General features: G+C 68.6%; 1 protein-coding gene across 1 annotated transcript; it reads left to right on the top strand.

The window, feature by feature from the left end:
• The first annotated feature begins 2,002 nt into the window (after positions 1-2,002).
• On the top strand, positions 2,003-7,506 carry TAMALIN (trafficking regulator and scaffold protein tamalin). The gene is made up of 8 exons (XM_037411785.1): positions 2,003-2,161; positions 3,957-4,006; positions 4,462-4,516; positions 5,783-5,884; positions 5,968-6,059; positions 6,139-6,205; positions 6,299-6,363; positions 6,656-7,506. Exons 1-7 carry the CDS (start codon positions 2,018-2,020, stop codon positions 6,326-6,328), a joined length of 540 nt encoding a protein of 179 aa, XP_037267682.1. The 5' UTR covers positions 2,003-2,017; the 3' UTR covers positions 6,329-6,363; positions 6,656-7,506.
• The last annotated feature ends 1,392 nt before the right edge of the window (positions 7,507-8,898 follow it).

Raw genomic sequence — 8,898 nt, 5'->3', positions numbered from 1 at the left:
GTGTGGGCACGGATCCCTCGGCACGGGCTCGGATCCCTCGGTGTGGGCACGAATCCCTCGGTGTGGGCATGGATCCCTCGTTGCGAGCATAGATCCCTTGGTGTGGGTGTGGGCATGGATCCTTTGATGTGGGCATGGATCCCTTGGTGTGGGCACAGATCCCTCAAGGCAAGCATGGATCCCTCAGCATGGGCACGGATCCCTCGGCGTGGGCACGGATTCCTTGGCGTGGGCATGGATCCGTTGGTGTGAGTGTGGGCACAGATCCCTCAGTGTGGGCATGCATCCCTCGGTGTAGGCATGGATTCCTTGGCGCGGGTACAGATCCCTTGGTGTGGGTGTGGGCACAGATCCCTTGGCGTGGGCACAGATCCCTCAGCGTGGGCGTGGATCCTTCAGCATGGGGACGGATCCCTCAGCGTGGGGACAGATCCCTCGGCATGGGCACGGATCCCTCAGCGTGGGGATGGATCCCTCAGCGTGGGGATGGATCCCTCGGCGTGGGCACAGATCCCTCGGCGTGGGCACGGATCCCTCAGCGTGGGGACGGATCCCTCGGCATGGGCACGGATCCCTCAGCGTGGGGACGGATCCCTCGGCGTGGGCACGGATCCCTCGGCGTGGGAACGGATCCCTCGGGAGCAGCTTTGCTCCCCCTTGGCAGCACACCCGTGGCTCCGGCTTCTGCCCCAGATTAAATCCCAAACGGGGCTTTGAGGGGGGGGGTGGGGGGTCCCACTTTGGGGGGGTCTGTCCCACGGGGTGAAACACCCGTGGGTGCTCGGCACGAGCCTGGTGAAGCCGAAGACCCGGCTGCTTTCTCCCCTTAGCGTCCCCGAAACGATTCCTGGGGGGCAGCAGCCCCCCCCCCTCCCCCACTGCACCCTGTGACATCCCCCCCTGCCCCCCCTGCCCCTCCTTGCAGCCACACAGCAGCATCCCCCAGAGCCCCCCCCCCCCCACTGCCGGGGGACCCCAATGGCAGCGACCCCCTGCCATGCCAGGACCAAGATTCCCCACGCTGTGGACCCAGATCCAGGGACCCCCACACACCGGGGACCCACCCCCCTCGCCGGGACTGGGACCCCCATGCCACAGACACCCCCCACTGGGACTGGGACCCCCCCCCACTGGGACTGGGACCCCCATGCCACAGACACCCCCCCACTGGGACTGGGACCCCCCCCCCCACTGGGACTGGGACTCCCATGCCACAGACACACCCCACTGGGACTGGGACACCCCCCCACTGGGGACTGGGACCCCCATAGCCACAGACCCCCCTCATGCTGGGACTGGGACCCCCCCCCACTGGGACTGGGACCCCCATGCCACAGACACACCCCACTGGGACTGGGATCCCCCCTGCTGGGACTGGGACCCCTATGCCAGGGTTCCCCCCATGCCGGGACTGGGACCCCCATGCCACAGACACCCACACACACACTGGGACTGGGACCCCCATGCCAGGGTTCCCCCCCCCACCAGGACCACAGCTCCCACACCGGGGACCCCTGGTGCCAGGGAACCCCCAACCCCAGGACTGGGACACCCCTATGCCAGGACCAAGACACCCCACTGGGAACCCCCAACCCCTGGGACCCCCCCATGCTGGTACAGGCTCTCCTCACTCCATTGGACCTGGACCCCATGCCAGGGAAACCCCCACCCAGGACTGGGACCCCCATACCAGAGACACCCCCCCCCACGTCAGGACCCCCCCACCCCTGGGAACCCCCAGGCCCCGGGGCCCAGCTAGGGCGGGGCGATGGTGGACAGTGGGCGGGGCTTAACGCAATGGAGGCGTGCTCTGTGCAGAATGGGGCGTGGCTTAGCCCATAACTGGTGGTGTCCTGTGGCGGAACGGGGTGTGGCTTAGCCCTAACTGGGTATGTCCTGCGCGGAGGAGGCGTGGCGTTAGCTCGTAACGGGCGTGTCCTGCGCGGAGGGGGCGTGGCTACGATGGCCCCGCCCCCCGCGGGCTATTAGCGGCGCGGCGGGCGCCGGGTGCCCGGCCATGACCCTGCGGCGGCTGCGGGCGGTCTGCGGCCGAAGGAGGAGGATGCGGCGGCGGCGGCGGCGGCCCCGGAGCGCCCGGCACCCGCCGACGTCTACCGGGCACTGGCATGCCGCCGGTGGCACCCTGCCCCGGGTTGGCAAGGTAGGGCTGCCGGACAGCCACACGGCGGGGGGGGGCCCTCCCCGGTGCCCCCGTTTGATGTGCACCGGGGGCGGGGAGTGCCGCCATCGGTACGGGAGGGGTGGGCACTGGGGGGTGCGTGGTGACCCGTCCCGTGTTTTGTGGGATGGTGCTGCGTCCTGCGGGGCTGCCCTGGTGTCTTCTCTTGGTTCTCGTCCTGTCCCGGTTCCCGGTGCCCCCCCCCCCCCGCCCCCCCCCCCGAGCCTTTTCCTGGGGTCCCGGTCCTGCCCCGGTGACACCCCCCCCAGCCTCTTGTCCTGCCCCAGCATCTTCCCATCCCGGTCCCAGCCTGCGCTGGTGACCCCCTGCCCCCCCCTACAGCGTCTTGTCCCACCCCCATCCCATCCTGCCCCAGTGACCCCCTCCCCCCCCCGCCCCAGCCTCTTGCCCTGCCCCCAGCATCTCCCCAGTCTAGTCCTGTCCCAGTGACACCTTCCCCGCCCCCCCCCTCCCCCAGCTCTTGTCCTACCCCAGCATCTCCCACCCCGGTCCCATCCATGCCCCAGCATCTTCCCAGTGTCCCCGCATCCCTTTCCCCCATGCCCCCTCCAGTCCCCACGTCATGTCCCATTCCTCCCCACGTCCCACCCTGCAGCCTTCAGGGTCGCAGTAGGACGCCCCCCCCCCCCCCATTACGTGGCTGTGTCACCAGAACACACGTGTCCCTGTGGTCCCCCTGGGCTCGGCCCCACTGACATCACAGGGGGCTGGGGCACAGGGTGCCCTGGGGGCTGGTTTGGTGGCACACAGGACCATGCGCCACCCAGGAAAGCCCCTCTCTGGTGGCACTGGGGCTGTCACCACCCCAACGCTCCCCTCCCCCCTCCCCCGCCCTGTCCCCACGGTGCTTCCTGAGCGTCGGGGAAGCCAGAGTGACATCCGGAGCAGAAGTGGCGCAGGCCAGGTCACGTGCGGTGGCCCTGGTCCTCCTCCCCGACCAAGGCCACCACAGGAGGTGTCCCTGAGGGGTCTGGGGTCAACCCCTTTGCGTCACCTTCCCATCACTGGGGTGACGTGGCAGGGGGGGGCTCGCGTGACAACGCACCCAATTCTGGTGGGTTTTGCTCCACAACGCCCCTGGATCCTTTGGGACCACCAGCCACTTGGCTTGGTGACACCTGCGGGACAGGTGACAACCGCAGGGCGCGGAGCAGAGGGAGCCGGTGGCACCGAGGTGGGCCATGTGCCGCTCTCGTGGCACAACTCACGGTGACACCGGCCACGCCAGAGCCCACCAGCCACCGAGGGGCATTTGGGGACCACAGAGGGGACTACCGAGGGGCATTTGGGGACAGCCCTGTCACCCCCTGCCCAGCGGCAAGGGTCCTGCAGTGCCCAGCCTGTCCCTGCACCCGCCCACGCCTCCGCACCCTCCACAACAGGGACATTGTTCGGGAGGGGGGGGGGGGGCGGGGGGGAATTTTGCATGAAAAACCCCCACTTTGTGACCACAACAGGGCCCCTCTGTGCCGGGGGGCGGCCCCCCCGGAGCGTGGCGTGGGGTGCGAGGTGACGTCAAAGTGTGGGGCGATGTGAAGGTGGCTTTGAGCATCCATAAAAGCTTCCTTATGCCAACCAGCCGGGGGGGGGGGGGCGCACCGCGGGGGGGTGGTTTGTGCTCCCTGGGATTTTGGGGGGTGGCTCGCTGGGGACGTCCCCGTTTTGGCTTTCCCTGGGGGAGGCAGCAGGGGGACGTGTCACGGGACGGTGCCCCCCCCCCCCCCCCCCCCCCCAATGGCTCTCCCTCTTGCCGCAGGGTGCGGGGTTCAGGGTGGGCGTCCCCAAGCCAGTCCCAGAGGAGCACAGGTAGGGGTGGGGGGTCTGGGGGTGGGGGGTGGGGGACACAGGAATGGGGCTGGGGGCTGTGTCCCCCTGGGGTGGGCTTGGCCATGGGACACCGCTCTGCTCCGGACACCCCACGGGGGCTGAAGTGGGGGTGACTTTGGGGGGGAACGGGTGACTTTGGGGGGGGAACCTGGGGCAGGTGGGAGCAGCGATGGGGGTCACAGCTCCCTGGGGGCCCCTGACGCCCCCAGGACCCTGTGGGGGATCCTGCCCAGCACCCATGGGACAGGCTGCAGGGCTCTGGCCAAGGCCATCCCGGGGGGGGTGGGGGGGTCCCATCCCGGTGGAGGGGGGGTCCTGCCCGCAGAGGGACCCCAAACCCAAAGCAGCTTTTCCTTAGGGAAGCACCCGCGGTCTCAGCAGGGGGGTGGGGGGGCCGGGGGCTCTGCCCTGTCCCTGATCCCCGTGTCCCCCAGGAGGGTGGTGACGCTGGAGAAGAAGGCGGAGGAGACCTTTGGGTTTGAGATCCAGGTGGGTGCCGGGCCAAGTTGTGCCGTGCCAAGCTGCACCGAGCCGTGCTGTGCCGTGCCATGCCACGCCGTGCCAAGCTGCACCGAGCCGTGCTGTGCCGTGCCATGCCACGCCGTGCCGAGCTGCACCGAGCCGTGCTGTGCCGTGCCATGCCACGCCGTGCCGAGCTGCACCGAGCCGTGCCATGCCATGCCACGCCGTGCTGAGCTGTGCCATGCCATGCTGCACCACGCTGTGCCGTGCTAAGCTGTACTGTGCCATGCTGTGCCATGCCACACCATGCCGTGCTGAGCTGTGCCATGCCGTGCCGAGCTGCACTGAGCCATGCCATACCGTGCTGAGCTGTGCCATGCCATGCTGAGCTGTGCCATGCCATGCCGTGCCAAGGTGTCATGCCACGCTGTGCTGTGCTGAGTTGCACCAAGCTGTGCCATGCCGTGCCAAGCTGCACTGAGCCATGCCAAGCTGTGCCATGCGCCGTGCCGTGCTAAGCTGTGCTGTGCCATGCCACACCATGCCCTGCTGAGCTGTGCCATGCCGTGCCAAGCTGCACTGAGCCATGCCATGCCAAGCTGTGCCATGCCGAGCTGTGCCATGCCATGCTGAGCTGTGCCATGCCATGCCGTGCCAAGCTGCACTGAGCCATGCCAAGCTGTGCCATGCGCCGTGCCGTGCTAAGCTGTGCTGTGCCATGCCGTGCCAAGCTGCACTGAGCCATGCCATACCATGCCAAGGTGTGTCATGCCACACTGTGCTGTGCTGAGTTGCACCGAGCTGTGCCGTGCCAAGCTGTGCCATGCCACACCGTGCCGTGCCATGCTGAGCTGCACCGTGCCGTGCTGAGCTGCACCGAGCGTGCCGTGCCGAGCCGTGCCATGCCACACTGTGCTCCCCACCCTTCCAGCTGGCACCTTGCTTTTCACCGAGGGTATTTTAAGTTGTCCCTGAGCCAGGCGGTATTTTAGCGGTGACGGAGCCGCCTGGCTCCCGAAGCCTCCCCCAGCCGCGACAGCGGGGGCGGCGGGGGGGGGCCCCACTTGGGGGGCAGCCATCCAGGGCAAGACACCCCACCACCACCCCAACCTCCCGTGGCCGGGGTGCTGCCCCACATCGCCTAACAGCCCTGAAAAGCTGCAAGTGCTACCCTATGGGTACTGCTTGGGGGGGGACCCCAGGGGTTGGGGGGGGGTCTCTGTGCACTCACACGCCCCCCCCACCCCCCCCCCCCCAAAAAAAAAAACAACCAAAAAAACCCAAACTGTTCAGACCTACGGGCTGCACCACCAGAGCAGGAACAGCGTGGAGATTTTCACCTTCGTGTGCCGGGTGCACGGGGGGAGCCCGGCTGATGCTGCGGGACTCAGGCCGGTGAGCGCCATCCCCAGGGGGGGCCGGGGGGGGGTCCCAGCAGTGGGGACCAGCATCCCTGAGCCCACCCCACCCCGCTTTAGGGGATACCATCAGGGGGTAAACGGGCTGAAGTGGAGGGTGTCCGGCACCGGGAGATCGTGGAGATCATCAAGAGCTCAGGCAACATGCTCCGGTGAGCTGGGGGGGGGGGGGGGGGGGATCCTGGGTGGCCCCAACTCCCCCCCACCCCACTGACAGCTGCTGCCCCCCAGACTCGACACACTCTATGGCACATCCATCCGGAGGGCCGAGCTGGAGGCCCGGCTGCAGTACCTGAAGGTGAGGTGGGGGTGGACAGCCTTGGAAGGGGGTGGGGGGGGGGCCCTGGGGACCCCTTTATGGGGTCCTCACCCCCCCACACTTTCCCCACAGCAAACACTCTACGAGAAGTGGGGGGAGTAGCTCGCTGATGGTGCAGGAGCAGCGGATGGTGCGGGGTGTGTACGGGGGGGGAGGGTGGGGGCGTGGGGGGGGTGGATGGGGGGCTGGGGTGGGTGTTGGGGTGCGGTGGGGGACGGGGGTGCAGGGTGGGGGTGTGGGGAGAGTGTGTGGGGGGTTGTGGGGGGGTGGGAGCGTGGTAGGGGCGGGGGGGGGCTGGGTGGCATGTGAGGGGGAGCGGAGGGGTGAGTGGGGGGCGGGGGGGTGGGGGCTATGGGGGAGGGGCGGAGGGGGTGGGGGCTGGGAGGACCCCCCCCGCATGACCCCCTCCTTCCCCGTGTCCACCATCAGGCGTGGTGGCCAAGACCCCAGCATCTACGCCACGCTAGGAGTCGATCCGCTGGTGCCTGCAGGGTGAGGGGGGCTTCCCGGGGGCTTCCCCCCCGTGCCAGCGCCTGCGGCAGCGACCGATTCCCTTACCAAACCTGCCTCTTCGCCGACGCGCCGGACCGGGACAAGGAGGGGGACAAAGAGGGGGACAAGGGGGGTCCCACACCCACACCCCCACCCCCCCGCCCCCGGCCAGCCCTGGCCCGCAGCGCCAGCCTCAAATGGGGGGGGGGGGCCGGGGGCTGCGGGGCGGCTGTGGGCCCGGGCTGGGGACCCTGGGGAGGGGGCGGCAGCCCCCCGCAAGGGTCGGCACAGCAGCTTCCGACGGCGGCTGCTCAAGTTTATCCCGGGACTGAACCGGGCGCTGGAGGAGGAGGAGAGCCACCTCTAGCCCCCCGCCCCCCCCGCCCTATTTATTTATTTATTTCGCGGGGGCCTCTGGTGCCCCCACCCCTCCCGGGGGCCGCTGGAAGGAGCTCGGGGTTCGCCTTGGGGTCCCGGCTTGACTCCCCCCTCCCCCCACGTCACCCCCAGGCCATGGGGGTCACAGCACCAAGGGGTGGACACAGGGGGACACCCACCACCCCACCCCCCCCCCGTGGAGCAGCTTGTGGAGCCGGCTCCATCTCAGGAATCGGTGCCCTCCCTCACCGGGGGGGCTCTGCGCCCCCCTCCCCCTCTTCCAGCTCGGGGGGGGGGGGGGGGCTATGGGGGTCATGCCCCCCCCCCCCCCCCCCCCCCTCAGCTGCCCCAGGGGCTTTTGTACCAGCCGCACACTCGGTGTTTACTAATACAGAGACTTTTTGCAGCAGCGTGTGGCTGTGATTGGGGGGGGGGGGGCGGGCAGAGGTGGGGGGGGGTGCCGTGTCCCCTGGGGGATGCCAAGTCCCCTGGGGGGGCCCACCGGGCTGCAGCCCCCCCCGTGCTGCCCCCTGTGCCCTCCCACCTGCCAGCCAGGCGCTGGGCACAGAGACTTCTGTCACCTGGGGGGGGGGGGGGGTCCTGGGGACCCCCCCTGTGTCCCCCCACCCGCAGCCCCCCCCCCCCTTCCCCCGTGCCAGGGGCCGTGTCCCAGCGCTGTGGGGCCCCGGCCAGGCCCTTCCTGCCCCGTTTCCTCGGGAAACCGGATCCAGCCCGAGCCCATCCGGCTGCGGGGGGCCCCCCCGGGCACCGGGGACACCCCCCCTGTGCTGCCCCCCCTTCCCCCCCCCCCCCCCCCCCCCCCCCGGAGACAGCAGCCAGAGGTCTGGGGAGATACAGAGCCCGCCCCCCCCCCCCCCCCCAAGGTGCTGCAGTGAGCAGTCGTGAGTGCACAGGGGTGGCCTTGCACAAGTGTCCCCTTGCATGAGAATTCCCTTGCACGAGGATTCCCTTGCACAAGCACGGCCTTGCATGAGGGTTCCCTTGCACTGGTATTCCCTTGCATGAGGGGTGGCCTTGCACAAGGATTCCCTTGCACAAGGGTGGCCTTGCATGAGGATTCCCTTGCACAAGTGTGCCCTTGCATGAGAGGTGGCCTTGCACTAGTATTCCTTTACACGAGGGTGGCCTTGCACAAGCGCTCTATGCAAGCACGGAGAGCCCCAGCCCCCTGCTCAGGCTCTGTGCCTCAGTTTCCCCTCCGGCTCACCCCCATCCCTGGCTGGGCTGTTGCATGTTCGAGGAGCGCCAGCTCTGCTCTGCCCTGCACCCCACAGCTGCGGGGGGGGGGGGGGGGGGGGCAGCCATAATGCAGCCCCTCCCACCCCCGGGGGTCTGCTGGGGATTCTGGGGGTGAGAACTGGGTGCATGTGGGGCTGTGGATGCATGTGTGTGCATGTGTGTGTGCTGCAGGGCTGTGTGCACATGTGTGTGTGATACAGGGCTGTATGTGCACATGTGTGTCCGATGCAGGGCTGTGTGTGCACGTATGTGTGTGATGCAGGGCTGTGTGCACATGTGTGTGTGATACAGGGCTCTATGTGCACGTGTGTGCGCTGCAGGGCTGTGTGTGCACATGTGTGTGTGCTGCAGGGCTGTATGTGCACATGTGTGTCCGATGCAGGGCTGTGTGTGCACGTGTGTGTGCGATGCAGGGCTGTGTGTGCACGTATGTGTGTGATGCAGGGCTGTGTGCACATGTGTGTGTGATACAGGGCTCTATGTGCACGTGTGTGCGCTGCAGGGCTGTATGTGCACATGTGTGTGTGCTGCAGGGCTGTATG

This window comes from Falco rusticolus, chromosome 19, assembly GCF_015220075.1.
Source record: "Falco rusticolus isolate bFalRus1 chromosome 19, bFalRus1.pri, whole genome shotgun sequence".
NCBI lineage: Eukaryota > Metazoa > Chordata > Aves > Falconiformes > Falconidae > Falco > Falco rusticolus.
Note: the sequence above shows the minus strand (reverse complement) of the source record. Positions and strands in the feature narration are given on the sequence as shown.